This window comes from Sphaerodactylus townsendi, linkage group LG02, assembly GCF_021028975.2.
Source record: "Sphaerodactylus townsendi isolate TG3544 linkage group LG02, MPM_Stown_v2.3, whole genome shotgun sequence".
NCBI classification, from domain to species: domain Eukaryota; kingdom Metazoa; phylum Chordata; class Lepidosauria; order Squamata; family Sphaerodactylidae; genus Sphaerodactylus; species Sphaerodactylus townsendi.
Genome location: NC_059426.1, coordinates 113798688 through 113820000, shown reverse-complemented (window position 1 = coordinate 113820000; position 21313 = coordinate 113798688). Strand labels below are relative to the sequence as shown.

The 21313-nt window shown below is 40.2% G+C and overlaps 1 protein-coding gene across 2 annotated transcripts in view; it reads right to left on the bottom strand.

Moving 5' to 3' along the window:
• Positions 1–8455: 8455 nt before the first annotated feature.
• The window catches only part of PRDM11 (PR/SET domain 11), a 64460-nt gene continuing 51602 nt past the window's right edge, over positions 8456–21313 (bottom strand). Inside the window, exons 7-8 of one of the 2 annotated variants that reach the window (XM_048483724.1) lie at positions 20518–21165; positions 8456–19794 (exon numbers count right to left, since the gene is read on the bottom strand). In XM_048483724.1, the coding sequence (XP_048339681.1) occupies positions 17633–19794; positions 20518–21165 (2810 nt within the window). In that variant the 3' untranslated portion in view covers positions 8456–17632. The remainder of the gene's footprint in view (positions 19795–20517; positions 21166–21313) is intronic. The other variant, XM_048483725.1, reaches the window with a different exon arrangement.

The following is a 21313-nucleotide window of genomic DNA, read 5'->3' as shown; positions in this document are numbered from 1 at the left end:
GGCAAGAATATCTTAGACCACTGCTATAACAACACTGAAAGATGCTTATCGGTCTTTACCACGAGCAGCTGTAGGCCATTCTGATCATTGCATGATTCACCTTGTACCTGCTTACAAACAAAGATTTAAAGCCACAAAACCAATAACTAAATCAGTGAGAACTTGGACTGAAGAGGCAAAGTTAAAGCTGCAGGCTTGCCTGACTGTACAGACTGGAATATTTTTAAAGACACCTCTGCAGATTTGGATGAACTCACAGATACTGTAACATCATATGTCAGCTTCTGTGAAGATCTTTGTATACCAACCAGGAACTTCATGATATATATAGTAACAACAAACCTTGGTTCACAGCTAAACTTAAGCAGTTACGCTGCTCCAAAGAAGAGGCCTACAGAAAGGGTGTGATAGAATGCTGTACAATCAGGCCAGAAATGTATTAAAAAAGGAGATCAGAGCAGCAAAAAAAGAAACTACTCTGAAAGCTAAAAAATCAGTTTTCACCAAACGAAACAGCAAACATGTGGAAAACTCTCAAAAAATATCACCGGTTACAGTAAACCACCTTCCCAAGCTGAAGGAAATCAGCAATTGGCAGATCTACCTGAACGGTTCTACTGTAGGTTTGAAAACAATCTACAGTCACCTTTCTCCACAACCTCTATCTCAGATGCAACCAACACTAGCCAAACTTTCTACAACTGAACCCATTTCATTGGGTTTACAACCCCCTGAGATCTCTGGTGAAAAGGAAGTGCAAGATCTATTTCACAGACAGAAGCCTGGAAAAGCACCAGGCCCAGACAAGATAACACCTTCTTGCCTAAAAGTCTGTGCTGTCCAATTGGCCCCCATCTTCACCCAAATCTTTAACAAATCACTAGAGATGTGCTATGTTCCTTCCTGCTTCAAACACTCCACTATCGCCCCAGTGCCAAGAAGCCTTCCATCAAGGAACCTGAACGACTACAGACCAGTTGCTCTAACATCTGTAGTTATGAAAACTTTGAAAGGCTAGTGATGCTCCATTTGAAAACCATCAATGGATCCAACTGTTGGACCCCTTGCAATTTGCATACCGAGCAAATAGATCGCACAGATGATGCTGTTAATATGGCTTTGCACTATATCCTACAGCATCTTGAATCGCCAAAGACCTATGCAAGGGTCCTCTTTGTTGACTTTAGTTCAGCATTCAATACTATCAGACCCGACATTCTTCTAACCAAACTAAATCAGCTAGCAGTACCTGAGCATATTTGTAAGTGGATCACAAGCTTCCTAACAGATAGGAAACAGCAGGCAAAGCTAGGAAAAATTACATCAGACACCTGTAAAATGAGCACATAGCCCCTAAGGCTGGGTACTTCCACCACTTCTCTTCTCTCTGTATACCAATGACTGCATCTCAAATGATCCATCTGTTAAAATACTGAAATTTGCAGATGATAATAACAGTGATTGGTCTCATTCGAGACAACGATGAAACCGCATACAGACGGGAGGTTGAACAACTAAATTGTGCCACTGGAACAATCTAGAACTGAACACACTTTAAAACCGTGAGAAATGGTGGTAGATTTCAGGAGAAACCCTCCCATCCTACCTCCTCTCCTCACACTAGACAACACAGTATCAACAGTAGAGACCTTTAAATTTCTAGGCTCCATCATATCTCAGGACCTAAAATGGAGACCTAATATCAAAAATGTCATTAAAAAAGCCCAACAAAAAATGTTCTTTTCATACCAACTCAGGAAGCTCAAACTGCCCAAGGAGCTGCTGATACAGTTCTACAGAGGAATCATTGAGTCTGTTATCTGCACTCTCTATAACTGTGTCGTTATCTTCTGCAACCCAACAAGATCCACACAGACTTCAGAGAATAATCAGAACTGCAGAAAAAACAATTGCTGCTCACCTGCCTTCCATTGAGGACCTGTATACTGCACGGGTCAAAAAAAGGGCTGTGAAAATATTTACTGACCCTCTATCCTGGACATAAACTGTTTCAACTCTTACCCTCTAAACGCCGCTACAGAGCACCTGCACACCAAGACAACTAGACATAAGAACAGTTTTTTCCCGAATGCCATCACTCTGTTAAACAAATAATTCCCTCGATAATGTCAAACTATTTATTATATATTTATTATATAATTACTGCACTACTTTTTTCATCATTCCTATTACCCATCTCCTCCCAATTATGACTGTATGACTATAGCCTGTGCTGACATTTCATTTTATTTTATGATTTTACATTTTATGTTTTTTATTACTATTGATTGTTTCCTGATTGCTTACTAGACCTATATGACAATCATTAAGTGCTGTACCTTATGATTCTTGACAAATGTATTTTCTTTTATGTACACTGAGAGCATATGCACCGGAGACAAATTCCTTGTGTGTCCAATCACACTTGGCCAATAAAGATTCTATTCTATTCTATTCTATTCTATGTCTGTTGATACTCCCAGATTGACAACACTCAGAAAGAAGGATCAGTTCATGTAGTGAACCTGTAGCTGGGGTGTGTGTGTGTACTTATTCAGTTTATTTTAAGCAGCTGCCTCACCGATCCAGCTGAGATTTAAGGAAAGGGGGATGAGAAGAAGAGAAAATCAGGATGGATAGGACAGCTAATATTGCCATAGAAACCAGCTTCATTAAAAGAAAATTCACACTATGGAATCGTCTCCCCACCACTCCCCTTAGGACCATGAATTGAAAACTCATCATAGTATCCCTGCTAAGATATTGTTGCAAAATTCCTTTGAACTGTTTTATCAAAAAGCGCCATCGTTGAGTAACTAAGGACCTCCAAAAAGCACTAAGAAAAATCAATTTGCTAAAGGAAGTGCAATAAAAACCTCATTTGTACATGCATCTGCTCCTCTTCACAGCTGGAGCCTTTTAGCATTGAAGCAGACAGATTGCCGGGGGGGTGGGGGTGGGGGGGTGGAAGGGAAAAGGAAGGTCTAAACAGTTACAATCAAGCACAAGCTTCCTTCCCCCTGCTGTGTCTAGCCACTCCAGCCACATACAATGAAGGCCTTGAATAAGGAGGTCTATTTTTTTCCACCAGCAGATCATGGCCTTTCAAGGCAATTTCAGAACGGAGCAGTTTGCCCATAATTAGAAGATGATAGAAGACAATACTTCCTAACAGGAGGCTTTCAAGGCAATGAAATATATGCATTTGTAGAGCAAATTATTGAGACCGTAAAGATAAATGGTAAATGAGGTCCTGCTTACTGTACCTCTAGCAGGATTAACAGCATCTAGTCAAAAGGGTCATGGGTGAAATTAATCAGCAAGAGGATGGCAAGCCCTCTGCTGGTAAGCAAGTGTACAGAGAATTGAGAGTGCTCAATTTTTGGCAGCAGTTCCTCAGATGGCAGGGAGTGTGAGCCACTCACCCACTCAGAAGATTCATATGCTGAGGGGCCAACATCTTGAGTGTCATCCTAACCACTCTTCTAACCCCACTGATGCCAGTGGACTTGGAAGAGTATAACTCAGAGCAGAATGACACTACAAAACCTTCATGACTGGGAAAAGCTATGGGTTATGTAACAACAGAGAAAGCTACTTGACAGTATTACTTATGGTAAGTATAATTCTTTTTTTCCTTCACTGTTTCTAGACAGTATCACATAAGGAAAAGTTGGGAGCCCTTAGCAGGAATACAGGCCCTCTTGTAACAATACTAAATTATGCATGATGTTGAGAAAGTGAAGAGAGAGAACTTCATCTCTCTTTCCCAAATTACTTGGTGGCACACAATGAGGTGGATGAGCCATGGATTATTATACAAAACAGAAACTACTACTTCACAAAATACAGTACTATTTTGTGGACCTCACTATTACAGGATGTTGTAATAGCCACTAGAACTGGTTTTAAACAAATTCATGAAGAAGTCATGAAGGTCCATTAGTGGCTCTTAGTCATGTTTTGAGATAGTATAAGTGGAGGACCCACAAAGACTTGCAGAGAGCATCTCATTTCTCTCTCCCACTATTTTCTCCTTACCTTACCATAAGGACCATATAGTCAGCTTTCTCCCAGCCATTTGCCATCCTCTACTGATGCCAGTACTTTAGATTTAAGTCACTGAAAAGGTGGCATAAGTCTATTGAGCCCCATGGGAACTTCTCAGCAGCATGGAAACGTTTTCACTTTTCTCCCCATGCTGCCAGGAAACTTGAATAGGACTGTAATCTAGAGAAGAAACATCTAGAGAAGAAAATGCATGCTCTTTTTCATTAGTAGCATAAAAAAATAAACACAGCTAACACTGTGTCCTAGTTAATGTGAAAAGCAAAACCACCTCTGGAATAAACCTTAAAAAATTTACTTCAGGTCAACTGTATTTGTTATTTCAAGAATGATGGATCACATCTAATACCACAAAGTTTCTTTCCTGAAGTACACGAAAGTCAACCCTAACAGATCAAAACCAAAGAACTATAGCTTTCTATTCAAATGTTTTGTTCATCGATGTAGAAAATAATAAACTTATACATGCTCAATTGGTAAAACACAAACACACTGAGGTTTTAAGACACTAAGATTTAGAAAGTGGTGAGGGGAAAGGTTTGGATTAGAGCAGGTAATTGTGAGAAGGGTAATATTTACATATCTTGCAGAGGAAAGGTTCAGAAGTTGAATCGAATGCTTGTACTGGGAGGCCAAAAGACAGCATAAAAAGCAGCACTGGGCACAGTGCACTAGAGGTTAATCCAGAAAACACTGAGCAAGGATTGCAGGGTGAGCAGGATGACTGCACAGCAAAGACTGCAGGGTCAGCCCAGTTATAGGAAAATTTAGCCCCTTAGCAATGTTAAATGAGCTCAATTGTCCCAAGAAAGAATGTTCTTGTCCTCTGGGAGAGGACAATGCACTGAACACTTGGGTTAATGACTCAAGCCAGGGATTGTCCCATGGTTGATTAGATTTAGGGTGGAATTGATGATATTCCAATTCAAACTGCGGTTATTCCAATTCAAACTGAGGTAGTAGTCCCCAGAAGTAAGGCAGGCGAGGAGTTATAGAATTAATAAGATAAGTATAGCTGGCAGATAGTTTTGATATCATTAGGTAATTGGTGTTTTAGCATATCTTTTTGTGAACAGTAAACCAGGTTTGCCTTGAGTTCAAGGTAGCGGCTATTTCTCATGGCCTAGCCATTGTTTTCCAAATAGCTGCAAAAAAGGCATACCTAACTGGCATGCATACTTGACGAAGGACAGAAGAACTTGCCCAGGCAGATTGCTTTCCTGTAAGTATCCCTGTACAAGCCCAGGATATAGCATCCATTTTAGCTTGTATTGCCAAGGCACCTCTAGGGAAGGTGAGTAGGACACTGCTTAGAAATATGTCCCCCATCTGACCACAGGGCAGTCTGATAACATGACTGCTGCTGGTGTACTGTTCACCCTGCTGCACAGCTGTCTCCCTGCCTGAGCTGGGTTGCAGGCTCCCAGTATGGTAGTTCTGGGGGATTTCAATCTCCATGTTGAGGATGCCTCTGATGGGACCTCATGGTTGCCATGGCAACCATGGGATCTCTCAGTTTGTTTCTGGCTCAACACAATCAGCTGGACATGCTTTCAAACAGGTCTTTGCAATGTGGGAGGTTGAAGGTGATCTGTTAGTTGGAGGACTTAAGATCTATCCCTTGTCATAGATGGATCACTACTTGGTGAGGTTTGGGCTTCAGATGTCACTCCACTACAAGGTTGGGAACCAATTAAGATGATCTGCCCATGGGGGAGGACGGCATCTCAAGGATTCCTGAGAGCTCTGGGGGATTTTTCTGGTGACATGCCCAGCATTCCTGTCAAGGCCCTGGTCTTGCTTTGGAATGGTGAGATCAAGAGGGCCAATGACATGATGGCTTCTGAACACTGTAGCCCTGCTAGCAGAGCCTTTTGGGCCCCATGGCATATTGTGGATCGGAGGACAATGAAGAAGGAAAGGTTATGGCTTGAGCACAGGTGGCAGAAATACCAGAGCAGATCTGAACAGACACTGGTGAGAGCCCATTATCAGGCCTACCAAGTTGTCGCGGTGGCAGCAAAGAAGGTATATTTCTCTATCTTCATTGCAACCACAAGTAGCCATCCAGCAGAGTTATTTAGAATGGTTAATGGCTTGCTGTCCTCCACTTGGAGGATTGGGGTGGGAGTGCCCCATGGTGTGATGATTTTGTTGCATATTTTCGAGATAAAGTCACTCAAATCCACATGGAATTGGACCCCCATTGAACAGCTTTCTGTAGAGGTATCCGAAGCAGTAGCGTAGCGCCTACAGGATGGGGGAGGCAAAATGCCCCGGGCAGAGCTGCGCCAAAAGCGTGGTTGGGCCATGGAGGGGGAGGTGGCAGGAGCGTTCCAGGGGCATTCTGGGGTGGGTGGCACCACAGCAGAGGTGCAGGACATGTGCGCTCCCGGCACAGTTTCCCCTCGCTCCGCCTCTGTTCCAGAGCATCGTCTGGTCCAGTTCTATTGGATTGATTTCAGTTTCTCAGGTAGCAGGATGTGGATAAGTTGCATACAGGAATGCAGCCTACTACTAGTTTCCTGGACCATTGTTCATCCTGGCTGATAAATGCTAGCAGGATGAGGCGGGGGGGGGGGCAGGATGCTAGTCCAATGGGTTCATGTGGTGAGCACCTTGTTGATGGAGGGTTTAGGTGCATGGCGAAGACCTTTTCTTTTTGCCCAAGCATTTGGCTAGCCCAGGGGTAGGGAACCTGCGGCTCTCCAGATGTTCAGGAACTACAATTCCCATCAGCCCCTACCAGCATGGCCAATTGGCCATGCTGACAGAGGCTGATGGGAATTGTAGTTCCTGAACATCTGGAGAGCCGCAGGTTCCCTACCCCTGGGCTAGCCTACCTGGAAAACCGTCTACAGATGCTGGACTGGGGGTGAGGGAGGGGGAATGGAGGCTGGGGTTAATTTTATTGTTTTAATTCTTATAATTTATAATGTTTTAATTGAGTTTTTTATTGTTTTAAACATATATAAGCTGCCTAGAGACTTTGTTGTCAGGTGGGCTATAAATATTTATAAATAAAATAAATATTCAGTTTTGGTAAGAACCACTTAGATCAAGAGAAGGTTGGTCTTTGTGCTCATGAGATGAAAATAATTTCGTTTAGGAACCCTATTTAGTGCTAACATCTATACAGATCAAAGTGCCAATGGTTGGAGATTTGGCATAATTGGCATCCAATGGTTTGATGTTTCTGGTTCTGTGTTATCTTCCTTTTAGCAAGAGCTCTACAAGCTTGAAGATATGTGTATCAAAATCAGTTTGCTGGTTTCCCTCTCACTATTTGCCCTGACAAAGAAATCCATGCAGGTCTAGATCCATGCCACGGAATTTGATGAGGAACTGGGCTCTTCTTGGCTGTTGTTTTGGTCCAGGAAGGACAGCTGGCTAGATCTAACTGATCATCACAGTTGAAGGAAATCCTATGACTACTGTCTTCAAAGACCAACGCCATAATTGATATTGACTAACTGCATAGTTTCTGCCAGCAGTGGAACAAGATTGTTCTTTCATTTTAATTTTGTTAAGTCTAAGCTCAGAGAAGATTTTTACATCCCTGCTTCAGTCCTGAGGCTAAATGCAACAGTACCTCAATGGGCTATTTCTGAGGAAGCTGTCTCCATAGCAGTCAAAGAGAGAAATTCTTCCAGAGGGTAGCTTTGAGTTTTGGTGTAGCATAGTGTAATAGTTAAGAATGATGGACTCTAAACTGAGAACCAAGTTTGATTCCCAGCTTCTCCACATGAAGCCTCTGGGTAACCTTGGCATCCAGTTCTCTGAGAACTCTCTCAGTCCAACCTACCTCACAAGGTATGTGTTGGATTGGGAGAGGAGATTGTAGCTGCTTTGACAGTCCTTACGGTGGAGGTATAAAAACCAACTCTTTTTCTTATTTCTTTGAAATTCTTAGTAGTGATACACATTGGGCAAGCCCCAATATTGTGGCATTCCTCTGGGCAAATCAGGTAACCTTATGTGTGCTTTGGACCCCATGACTGGTGTAAGATAGCATGATAAATATAATAAATAATGATAAATGAATTATTTCCTTTCTCTCACTTTGGAGCAACAATAAAGGAACTGGGTAGATGAGGCATATAGTCTGTTCCTTGACTGCGGTGCTTGCAATCAAACATGTTAAACAAAGAGGGTAAAACAGTACTTTATGTTCCACAGGCTCTAGAAGGATCTGCTTGTCAGATTGAGCATGCCCTTATCCCAATATGTGTGTCTGGAGAGAAATCACAAAGGAGAATCCATATACTACACTTAAGGAAAATTATGATTGAGCTCTGTCAAAATGTCCATACGAGTTTTGTAGCTTCCATCTGAATGAAAACGATCATGCAATTAATATATGTTATAAAAAGTTACCTTACCAACCTTGATAAATCAAAGTGTTTTTATTAATAATCATCTTACATTACAAGTATAATGTATGACAAAAGGAAAGTTCTCGTGTACATACTATGATATATCAACATAGCTCTATTCGTATCCAGTGTCCTAGGCCTTTTCACACAGGTACTATAAAGCATAGTCTGCAATAACATTTTAACATTGTCAGAAATATTGTGATATTAACATATTAATACATATGCAATAATAAACTTCTAGATTTCCCTCTTGTGTGTGTGCACAGTTGAACTAATAGCTTGAGGACCAGTGAAGGGAAGAGGAAAAGGCAAATATGAGGAGATATTTCTCCTCTTTGATTCTTGTTAAGTGAGTTTGTGGGGTTGCTTGGATAGGAGAAATTTAACAGCCCTCCTTTTGTATTCAGATAATTACAGCATAATGTGATGTTCCTCCCCTGCGTCAGCTGGGGATTTCTGTACATGAGGTGCAATGCTTCAGGGATTTCTGTACAGAGCAAGGGTGCTTTGTTGGCAGCATGAGGGCTAGAAAGTAGTCCAGTAGCCATGAGAGGAAAGGTTCATGAAGTTCAGTCCTGAGGAGTTTGTATTCTAGGTAGCTGTTCTTGTCTGGGCTAATCCCCCTAAAGTCCAGCAGCTTGTGGGGTTCAGGTAGGCCCAGTATGTAACTGAGGTGGGTTTTCAGAGTTGTGTGGTGGCAAAGCCCTGACGTATCACAGAGTAACCATCTACATTATCAGAGGTGAGTGGCACAAGCTTGCTCAATGTAAGTTGCACAGTACCAGTGCAAGTAGTCACTTGACTGAGGAAAAACTAGTACAGCATTTTTCCTTCCTAATCCCTCCCCGCTTTTTAAAACATAACTTGCATATGGCATTGCACGTAGTGTCTGGATGTCTGGCATTGAAAATTCAAATCTTACTTCCTTTCCCCTTCATGGAATGAAGCAACTGTGAAAATTGCTAGCATTAAATGAAAGCACTATATTAATGCTTAGATACCGGCCTTAACACATTTAAAACAATAGAGAAGATATTTTTCAACTGCATAATACAAATGGCTTTGTCCACATCAGAATTTGTGGCTGATGGAAAAGATACAAAATTAGTTGTTTAGTCAAAGACTTCTCAGGACATATTTTTGCAAACAGTGATCAGTGAAACCTGTGGCTTAAATCAAATCCACAATTAATACATGAAAGCTGCCGTTCAAATATAAAAATGGATATCATCACATTAAAATTATTTAGTAGGAGTGGTTCAGTCTTAATGCCTCAAGCCAATCAACTCAAGCTTTCAGGCTACAGTGTTGTCTGTCCCAGCATGTTAATTCCATTGTCCATCCCAGTCAGCCAGTTTATTCTGTTAACAACTCTAAGGTAGCTTCTCTTTGAAACGTGACCAGAAAGGGCAGAAGTAACCGAGGAAAAGCAGCACAACTCCATGTGTAAGAACTGCTAAAGCATGGTTCCCTCCACTGAATAAATGTACATACTATACTCAGAGCTCTTCTTCTCTATATGCCCTTAATTCAACATTGCTCTGTCCTGTCCTCCTGCATACCCAAACCCCTCAAAAATAACACAGGATGTAGTTCAACATTTTGATGCTTGGGCAGTAGTCAGGAATAGGAAAAAAAGTGCATTGGGGAAATGCTTTATCTATGGAGATCCCTATGTGTGGTGCACGATGCTTCATTGGAGGATCAGTAGAGTAGCAGTCTCTCTGGAAGATCCCACCATAGTCAAGAAAACTTACAGTGAGATTGTTGCATAGTTTCCCATTGCACTTTTCTCCCCTCTTCCTGGATTCTGTTTGGTTGAGGGGGTTTTCTGCTCGCTTAGGCAGAAGTGCTGCTGCAGTCAACGGGACTTGTTCACTCAAGCTGACGCTAGGACAAAACAACTGATTCCAATTTGTCCATCTAGTTTGTTTTGCTGGCCACCAAAAACGATCAATGGGGAGGGGTGGCCTAAAAGAGAAACTATTTTTCAATATGGGATCACCATTTATTAACTTAATGCTAGCAATGGGGAAATGGATATGAATTAGACAAAGTGAGGACATAGACATTGACAAGTGATGCCAACAGGTAACAGTTCACCCTCATCTCTGACAAGATGACCCCCAACACTGCTTTATTTAGAGCACTTTGTCTTCCATGCCAGTAGCATTCTCTTTCCTTGCCACAGTAAAATCTTTTCTCACTAGCTAACTTTCCTTACAAAGGCAGATATCAAGATTGGGCTTAAAAGTTACACTACAAGTCTTCTTCAATATCTTAATGCCTCTCAGAAATACAGAGGTGTTTGCCATTGCAACTGGAGCAACCAGTTCTATTTCTAAATTCCATATGTATCTATTGAAAACATAAAAATACATAAATATATAGCACTTTTTTTATTTATATAGCGATATATAGGCAAGTGAATTTCTTACACATGGTGTGCTTCGAGTATATACTGGTATGTGTGATCTTGCCATATACAAAGTATGACCCAGCTGAACTTAAAAAACAATAACCTTTGTCCCATTGATTTCAGTGGGAAAAATAAGCATGTTTAACTCTTTCTCAGTGTAATCAAATGGTAATTCAAAGTGCTTAACTTTAACTAGATCGTGCCTGAAGAGTGCAATCTAGAGGAAGTCAAATGTGCTGAAGTCCAGCTAAAAGCAGTGGAATTTTCAAGGCCGATTTCTGTGGACATGTTGTATACATAGAACAGGTTAAATGCATACATTTGACTTGTCTCTAGGGGAGACAAGAATTGCATAGATATTACTGGACTGAGAGTTCAGTGGCTAAGAGATATTTTATAATTTAACTTGAAAGAGCCTAATGGCAAGGGGTTGTACTGAGCCTCTGGGTGTTTCAGTTCTTTGCAGTAAAGATGTGTGCTGTCTTACAGAAGAAACAAAACCTGAAAGCCTTCCTAGGCTGGGTTTGTGCCATAGGGTCAAAAACAGGCACATTCAAAGCAAAGATCAGTCTTCAAAATACGCGCGAACCATCTGGCTGCAAGAGTACATAGTTGTGTTATCCATGTGTGTGTTCTCACAGTGCTTTTGCTAATGTAGGAAGAGTTCTGGTTTCCTGATTTATTACAATGATCTCTGTTGTGATTAGCCTAATGGCTGAGTTTATGCACTGCTGGCAGGTTGCAGGCAATGTAATATTGTTCGCCCAACACAATACCTGTAGAACAGCCTGAGTTACCAAGTAGTTGGGAAATATGCCATCATACCCACCTAGTGTTAAAACCCTACTACTAAAAGTTACGGCAAAATGCACAAATTAACGATTATAAATGGGATTTGTTCTACACTTCAGAAACTTTTGCATTCTACCTGATAACACATCCATGGCAAAAACCACTTCATTTAATATAAACAGGTTGCCTGATCCTGGAAAATCAAGTTGAAGGAGCTACCTTTGAGTCAACCTTTATCTTTTCCCACCCCAAGAAAAACCTGCTTCAGGTGATCAATGCCATCCAAGACGAGCTAACTAGCACTCCTCTGTGCTTTGGACAACCACAAACATTTAACACCTGATGTCCTCTAGTGTCCTTTATTTTTCATAATACTCACTACAATTTCTGCTTCCCTTTAGTCTTGCCTGAGACCAGATAGCTAAAACATAACTGGTGCACTTAAGGCAAATATGCCATGTGGTACAACTGCTGATCATAAAAGGAAAGTGATACACAATAGCAATTAAAATCTGCTTCATCTACTAACACAACTTTACTAATAAATCCTTGTACTGCGATACTTATTTGCCTGGCTAGAAATATTCAGATCCCAAAATGGGACAGGAATAAGGATTGCAAATATGAAATCTTTTAACTGGGACAGGTTTGATCAAACACTCATCACGTCCTTAGGTTATCTTTAATCATTACAACATTTTTTTTTGCAAATGACTCTTTCAGTCATCCCATGAAAACAAATGAACATCATTTTTCACAACGTTAGAGGCTTAACATCCTAGTAACTGGCCCAACTACTACTGAACTCTATCTAGGTGTGAAAATTAGTTTAATTGCCCTGGAATTGCTTCAATAGAGTTAGGATCTCTTTGCCTGCTTATTTAAAGTTTCAAAAATCTCACTGTGTATAACATGTTCTCTAGCTCAGTGATACTTTAAATATTAATCGACAAATTTTGGAAGGAACAGAGCAATTTCTTGGAAAGTTGCATACATTTTCATCAAAATGCCAGAAACTTGCATTCTGAATGTTATAAACTGCATGGTAGGAAGAGGAGGAGGGGCCATCACCTGGCTGTGGCCCACCTACTCTGTGCAGAGGGATTGGGAAGGGGAGGGGGAAGGCAGCAAGCAGTTTTATGCTTCTGGAGCCCAGCTGTGGAAAATAGTCATATTGCTAACAGAAAGCAGTTTCTGTGAAAGCAGAGGTAAGACTGTAAGCTGATTCATAAAGTACTTCAGTCTGGGTTTGAACAAGCAGGCTTAAATATTCATAGACAAGCTGAAAACATTTTGAAAAGTTCCCAGTGCTGGAAAACTTGAAACTTAGCCGAAATTAAGCACTTTAACATCCCATTATTTTAATAGGAGTGAATTACAAGTGGCATGCATGTTTACCTTTCAAACTGAAAACAAAGGCACTAAAATGTGTTTAATTTTGGTTGGATTCTGCCCTATTTTTTAAAAAAATTGGCTGTGATTTTTTTACACACATGACTAGATTTCTCTGAAAATCTTAAACACTGGAAAACAAGCTTTCATGGAGGGTTAAGTCAGGTACTTTTTAACTTTTGACATTGAATGAAAGTCTTTCTTTTCATTTTCCATTCATATATAGGTTTCCCTGCAGATCTTACAAGTGGTTTAATATTGCTTCTTCTGCAATCCATTAATGTTTAGGCATAAATCAGAGCACAGAAATGGATGTTCCAACTTCACTTGCTAATTAACAGTGAGAAATAACTATATAGGGGGAATAGTCCAGATGATCTTAGGAACATTAAATGCATAGCATCTTACATTCCTGGCAGAGGCTGTTGACAGCTTGTGTTTTAGGAAGATCTTCCTCGTTCAGATTAATAATGAAGAATGCAATGCAAAGTCAAAAAGAAGCTACTGAGCCTTAGGTAATTTGTTGATATTTTGGGTGGGGGAAAGATGACTTCCAGTGCCATTCATAGTATATAAAATCCTGTGTGGGTTTATGAACCATTTGGACTCTCCTAGTGAAATTATCTTTGCTGTAACGTTTCTATAGAAAAACTCATACGTTGGGTGGGACCCAGTGGAAATTTTTGTTGCCACAACAGAAGCAATCCCCTTCATGCTTTTCTTGGAAATCCACTTAGGTTTCCAAAGCACAAAGATATATCCTGCTAATACACAAGCCTCAATATAAAGTGCACAGTGCTTTTATTGTGCTAGTGTGATTTCTAAATGTCTACTTATCACTATACCTAATGGACTACCACTATTTACTTATTTACTCGGATTCAAGTCAAGAGGGACAAGCAGCTTAATAGCTTATTATACCCTTATCAAATGACCTTATGATTAGCTTCTACTGAAGATTGCTTTTGGGAAAACATGGAATGATACCACGGATCCCGTTTTAGACGCTCAGACGGAGAGAAGAGAGAATTTTGTTATGGACAACTGAGTTGTTTTGGTTTCATGGTCCAAGAAGAGGAAACTAATTGGACTACATAAACTGATGAGTTAAAGACTAACACGCCCCAACCTCTACATTCTTAATGGTTTCTTGTATGTCTGTGTATTTAATTATATGTCCAAATTGTATGTTATGAGTAAGAGTTCTATGTTTGGTAATAAGTATTTGTTATGTATTAGAATTAGGCATAAGTAAATAGTGGTAGCCTGTTGGGTATAGTGATAAGTGGATGTTTAGAAATCACATGAGCACAATAAACGCACTGTGCGGTTTATATTGAGGCTTGTGGGTTAGAGCCTCAATATAATCTTTGTGCTTTGGAACTTATCCACAATCCACTTAGGGTTGCCAGCTTCAGGTTGGGAAATCCCCAGAGCCTTTAAAGATGGAGCCTGAAAAGGGTGGAGTTTGGGGAGGGACTTCAATGAGGTATAATGCCAGAATCCATCTTCCAAAGCAGCTATTTTCTCCAGGTTATCTGATTTCTGTCATCTGGAGATCAACTGTAATTGCGGGAGATCTCCAACCACTACCTGGAGATTGGCACATTATTATCTTGATCCAGAAGCTCTGTAACTATCTGAAAATCTTTCAAAAATCAACCTGTGAAAGTGTTCTTTTAAGAAAACTGCATGGAGTTATAGATTATTGGGTCATAGATTATTCAAAGGTACTGTGGATTTGTCTCAAAACCACTTGAAATAAGAGAATTCTAGTAGTGACTGATTTTCATGAATGAGCAGTAAACCTTTTGCTTTGAAAACAGCCATTTTGCTTTGATAACTGCTAGTGCGTGATAATAGCTATTCTGAAATTAGTTTCACTATGGTAAAACACAAGGATAGTTGTGTAAACTGCTATTTGCAGTTTTATCTCTTATTGCCTATAGCATACAGTTGACATTGAACATATAAAACCCTTTTGAATCTCAGTGCTGTTGCTATGCTTAGGAAAAAAGTGCTGTGGTATACTGTCCTGTAAACTATTCTACATTAGTAACTGTAGAGGTGTTAATACTAATGCTGCTCTAAAGATGGTGAAAAAATACAATCAAAAACTATTTGGCTTTAATGTTGCCTAAAACATCTCACTCTTCATTTTATATTTCCCTTTTTCTCCTTTTTACTCACATACGCTGTCACACAATCTCTCTTCAGTCTCACAGAAGATACGTATAGAGAAAATGATTTTTTTAAAGTCCAGTAAATAAATGTTACTTATGAGGATAAGTCAGAGAAACTACAGGAGAGAAGACAAATCATAAACTTCTGACATATTTTTGTGCTTCTTTTTCAGTCAAAGAGGATTAGTGTGAGAAGGCAGTGCATGAACATTGGCAGTGGAAGTGACTAAAAGGTATATCTGTACCAGTTCTTTTTGAGATAGGGAACTGGTACAATCTGCATCCCATCCTTTTTCTTGTTCCAAACCAGTTGTTCTCTTCCGGTTTTTGTTTGCCACATGAAAATTAGTACCACATTAAAGAGATACTAAGTTTCTTCCAATAAATTTGGACAAAATTTTGTCTTCTCCCAGTTTTGCCATGTCTTCCTTTTACTTTACCTTAAGTTTTTTTTAAAAAAAACTAACAACGTTTTCATGCTAATTTTGTGCATTTGCTATGGACAAGTTGCTACTTTTCCGGCTATTTTTTTCATTTGTCTATAGGTAGTGAGGGGAATATGTGCTTGTTGTTTCCTATTTTAATCATTCTAGCCCCTTCACAATCCCATAGATAATGCAAGCCACAGACATTTATCTCCACACACTTTTAAAATTTACCATGAGTTATTGTCAGAAAAAAAACACCCAATGTCCTAAAAATAAGGCTGTATGGAAAAATATGCAAAATTTGTAGTGACACACACACACACACACACACACACACACACACACACACACACACACGGGACGCAGTGCAGATATACCTGAAAAGAAATTGTCTTAACAAAATGCTACATTACCAGTGAAAACATACTGATTAAACTTATTTATACAAATGAAAAGCTATCATCTAGCAGTAACGGTTCCAAAGATACTTTAGCACCATGACCAATGGGGAAGGAGCCAGAGAAAACTGAGGGAGGGGGAGGAAGAATGAAGAAAGGTTCAGTGTAACTGACACCATAACTGTATTTCTAAACTGATGAAGACTGGCATGAGATTTGTCCCTCCAGGAAACATGCCACTCTTGTAGGGTTTTTGGGGTGGTGGCAGAGGAAGGACGACAGGATTTCCTTTTATTCCTGTGATCATCCAGTATTATCACAAAGCTGTCTTGAGCCATCTTAGAAAAACATGGCAAAAGGATGAGTGAAGAGTTTGGGCTTGTTTTGGTTTATTTATTTAACCTGAACCACTGGGATAAAAAAAACAACTGAAATATTACTGTTTCAGTTACAAGTTCCATTTCCAATCTTCTATCAGACTGCACACTCTTCAAAAGAAACAGTTCACAGGCATTAGTACAATGTTCCATTTTTCTTTTGACCTATGATAGAACATGGAACTTGAGGATATGTGAGCCTTTAAAGGACAACAGTCCTGTAATAACAACTGAAGATGGGTCTTGCATTGATATCTCCTGCAATAGAATTAGAGCAGGCATTTCTTACACTTATTAAAAACCCAAAGAAACAGAAGACACAACCCCATTTATGATTATAAAGACTTAGTATAAATAACACAAAATTAGTATACATATACTTTAAGCCCTGGAGTCTCCACCCTACCATGGGAATTGACTCGTTGGCCATCTAGCATCCACAGCAGCCTGGGTTTTCAGTCAAGAATCGTTATTTTTTTTTTGCTTATTCCCTACAATATAAAAAATATAAATGCAAAAACAATCACAAAAGCCCACTTTCTGCTATTTTTGTTTGCACATGCTATACCATATTGTAAGATATATGAATTGTTAGTAGAATTTTCACAGAAGTGGCAAAATGATTTTTTTTCCCATTCAAAATGCCCACGGGTGGATCAGAAACAAATAGCTAACTGAATTCTTAAAAGAGATGTAGGAATCGATTACAGCCTAGATGAAATTAGGCAAGAACTCCCCAGATATACCCATAGGGTCCAGCTGATCATTAGTAAAGGACTGAAATGGCTCATTAGCTGACTAACAAAGGGGAAATGGCAGAAATAAAATACACACACACACACACACAAAAGTATAGTGAGAAGTATGATGACATCGGCCCACCACGTCTAGCTTATGACTTGATTTGAAAAAAAAAAAGTAGACTATGGCCCCAGCGCATGTTTCTAAAGAATGAAATGTTGCCACCTATACTGCAGCTGCCACAGTTGAAGATGTCAGTAAATGTTAAGTGTCTCATTCTTAAAAATTCCTTGTAGCTTCCATCAGATAAGTTTAAAATTTCAGTGTGGGGTTTACGTACATACATATATTTATATATATATATATATAATATATTTTTCATATAATATATCAAAGCTTAGAGTATCGATTAAAAAAAAAGATTCAACAGCTTTCTAAACAAGAGGCATTCCTTGCTAAATATCAGGGTAAAATTCTGATCCATGGTCCATGCTTTGCAGCACTGGTTTCTGATCCAAGGAGGACATCCTGCTCAACATTTCTGCAGACAGTGCATAACTATTGCTTGATTTCTCCTCAAACCAACTGTCTAGTGCTCTCTTGCCCTCAAAGTTGGCAATAGGTGGTCCATTAACAGCAATTGTCAGAAGATCACTGAGCTGCTCCAGAGTGAGCCGGGAACGATTATTTTTGCGTACTTTTTGAAGGGCGCTGCGGCCCTTTTCACAACAGGCTGTGGAGGTGGGAAGGACTTTGAGGATCTGGATTATTTTATTTAAAAGTGGAAATCTCTGTCTATATTTACAAATGTGACTGATTAAATCTTTAAAACCATTTTTGGTATAATAATCCACCTTGAGTTCTCTCCACTCTGTCAGCAAACTCCCTCTGGTGTCCATTCCCTCTCTGCTGATTTCTGTGGAAAAAGTTGGAACTGATTCCAGATGTTCAAATATGTGCACCATATCCTCCCTGCCATAGCTCATGAGTTCCTCAGCACTCCTTGGCCAAACAGCAAGGTCAAATACCTGGCATGCTTTCACAAATGCCCGGCTACGGGGCTCGAACCGTTGCGCTAGAATCACCTGTGTCTTCTGGCATATTTTTTCTCGAATTGACTGGAATTTGGCTTCAGCCACCCGTAGGTTTTTCACAGCAACACCATTAAAGCTTTCACGGAAGTTTTCCTCAAATTCCTGTAGATATTCACCAGGAGAATCTGCCAGCCTGCTGATCTCTTGGATGGCCTCCTCTATTTTGTCATCCACTTGAGAGACAAGGAGGTATTCACCTTGGAAGACGAAGGCAAGGCGTGAAAGCACAGCAATTACATCCAGCAAAAAATATATCAGCTTAATTGACTGGTAGTCCATAAGAAACTGCAGGAGAGCCAAGGCAATGGCAGATGCATCTGCCCTTTGGGTTTGGCCACTGACATCTTTGAGATGGGCCACCACTTCCAGGTAATCTTTTATCAGTGCATTGAGGACATTTTGTTCCCCAATTATCCACTTGACTGCTCTTATGTCTCCCAGGAACTCAGTCTCTTCACAGAGAGTAGCAGCAGTGGTCCGCAGCTCACACATCAGCCTTGGAGAATAGCGATAAAAGCTGAGCAACTGTTTCAAGTTGTTCTCTAGTTCCTCCAGGCAAGGAAGTTCTTTTCCACTGATTGCATCCAATATTTCCAGGTGTGGTTTGTGTACCATAAGGGGCAGGCAGAGCAACCAAGGCAGAGTCTTTCTGATTGTCATGTACATGTTGGCTCTAAGGCTAGCAGTAATGTTAGCACCATCTACTCCCAGACCAACAGATGGCTTTTCATCCTGCAACCTTATTCCCAGGGAGGAGAAAGCCCTGTCCAGTGCCTGGATGTAACTATCCACTGTAGAAAAGCCTAGCTCTTGGAGAGAGAGAAACTCGGTGGCTGGGGGCCCATCACTGCTGATATACTGTACATAAACTGCAACTGTGTCAGTCAGTAAGTCATCACTCTGCCCATCCAGAATGATACTGAGAAAGGGAGACTGCCTGATCCGCTCCACCAAATCTTCCCTAAGAGCTCGAGCAATGTGATGTATTAAGATTTGACAGTCTCCCTCATTCATGTACTGATCCACTACTTTGAGTTCACATTTCCTTAGTAGTTCTGCAAGAGGTCTAAAATCACAATAGGGCCGCCCTTCCATAGCTAAATGGTAGGCTGTGTTGAAAAGCAAAGTCATATTTCGGCACATCTCTTCCGTCTTCTCTGGGTGCATCCTGAGCCTGTAGAGCTGCAGGCACTTTTTGTGGAGGTTGCTCTGGCTGTGAAGTTTTATGGTATGTATCTTAAACTGCTTAGAGCCAATGATGAAGGCTGAAGTCCTAGAAGATTGCACTGTGTACTGCCGGCAGACATGGCACCACATTTCATTCAGTGTAGGGGAGTACCGCAGAAACCAAAACTTCTTTAGCCATTCTTGTTTGAAGCGGCGAATCCTCCTAGTGACAGCAGACATCTTGGAGGGCTCATCGGTAGCTGTTATCAGGTCATTTGAGACTGATTCATCTGCAGAATCTACTTCCTGGTCATCATCCTCCATGATAGTGGGAACAGACATGATGCTTTCTGAAGCTGCAAAAATAGTGGAGAAAGGTTAAGAAAGAGGTGTATAAAATGACATAAAAACATGAGCAGTACTACTACCCACATTTCATCTTTGGCTACTCATTCCTTTTTTGAATCACAACTGATAAAATATTTCTACAGTGAAAGCTAGTGCACAAATATTTTGGGATTCTCCTTAATTAGCAAATCAGTTTTTAATAAGCCAAGCATAATTTAAGATTCTGTCTGCTGTTACATTCACAGAAGATACTATTGAAAGAGTATGACCTGAAATGAAATTAAATAACTCTTTAAAAAGAAACATATAACACAGTAAACAGTGTTCCTTTGGAGTTGAGGGAGAAGGAAAGGATTCATTTCATACTTCACACAGCTACCACAAGCCAGTATATTTCACTCCCAAAACTGAAAACCAGTTGTACTTTCTAGGCAGAAATCAACACAACATCCAACTTTTCCTGGCACGGAAAGCATCAAGAATACAGCAAACAGATTCGCTGTAATTGACTGTTTTTATTGATAATGAATAGATTACAATAAAAAGATGTTCTATCATTACAGACACAACCCCAAGGCTTTTTTCACACAGGTACCCACTTCACAACACCCAAGCATAAGACTTTAGAGAGATTAGATATTTTTCAAGAATATTCAAGGCTGGATATGAATGGCAAAAAAGAATTCTTCTTACACAGTGTCTGAGGAACACTTTTATGGTGCATGACTTACCTGTGGGATATGAGAATGCTTGGTACTCAGGTACCTGAGGAGGTAGTAGAGGTGGATCAACTAACTTGCCAGATCTTAGCATATTTAGTTCAGCCTGCAATTCACGAATCTTCTTCTTCAATCGAATGCAATTGGGACACAATGAAGTTGTTGGGATATCAAGAGTTTCTTCTTGAGCTGATGTCAGAGAAAAATCATTAGAGCTATTCACTTTAAATGACAATGGTTCTTCACCTTCATCTTCCTGCAGGCCAGTTTCTTTGGACACAGTGAAAGAGGATCCCTGGGGAACCTTCCATTCATCCCCATTTTTGCTTCTGAGATTGGGAGAGCTGTGTTGAATACCAGATTTACTACTGTCTGAGACAGTTTGAGCTTGGAATCTGGAGGACTTCCTAGTGGAAGGAGTGGAATTTTTTGTAAACTTGTACTCTTCTGGCTTTGCTGATTCCAAGGAAGCCTCTAGGACATCTTTGAAGATGAGATCTATTTTCTTTTTCTTTGTTTGTGGAGGAGGTACTCCTTCTTCAAAGCTGCGTTTGTAAGAGCTCTTCCCTTGCTTTGATATGGTGAGCTCAAGGGGATAGCTCATATCCTCTTGATTTTCAATATTTCTGTCTGATCTTTCTCTTAGCAATTTTTTATCTCCTAAAAGGCAAAAAAGTCAGGAGTTGGCACTATCAGTGGAACTTTGCAACATTCCTCCCCCAAAAGCAAAAAAACAAAACAAAAACCTTCTGTATTTTAAATGTTGCATAACCCAATACTGAAAATTGCTGGAACAAAGTAATATCCA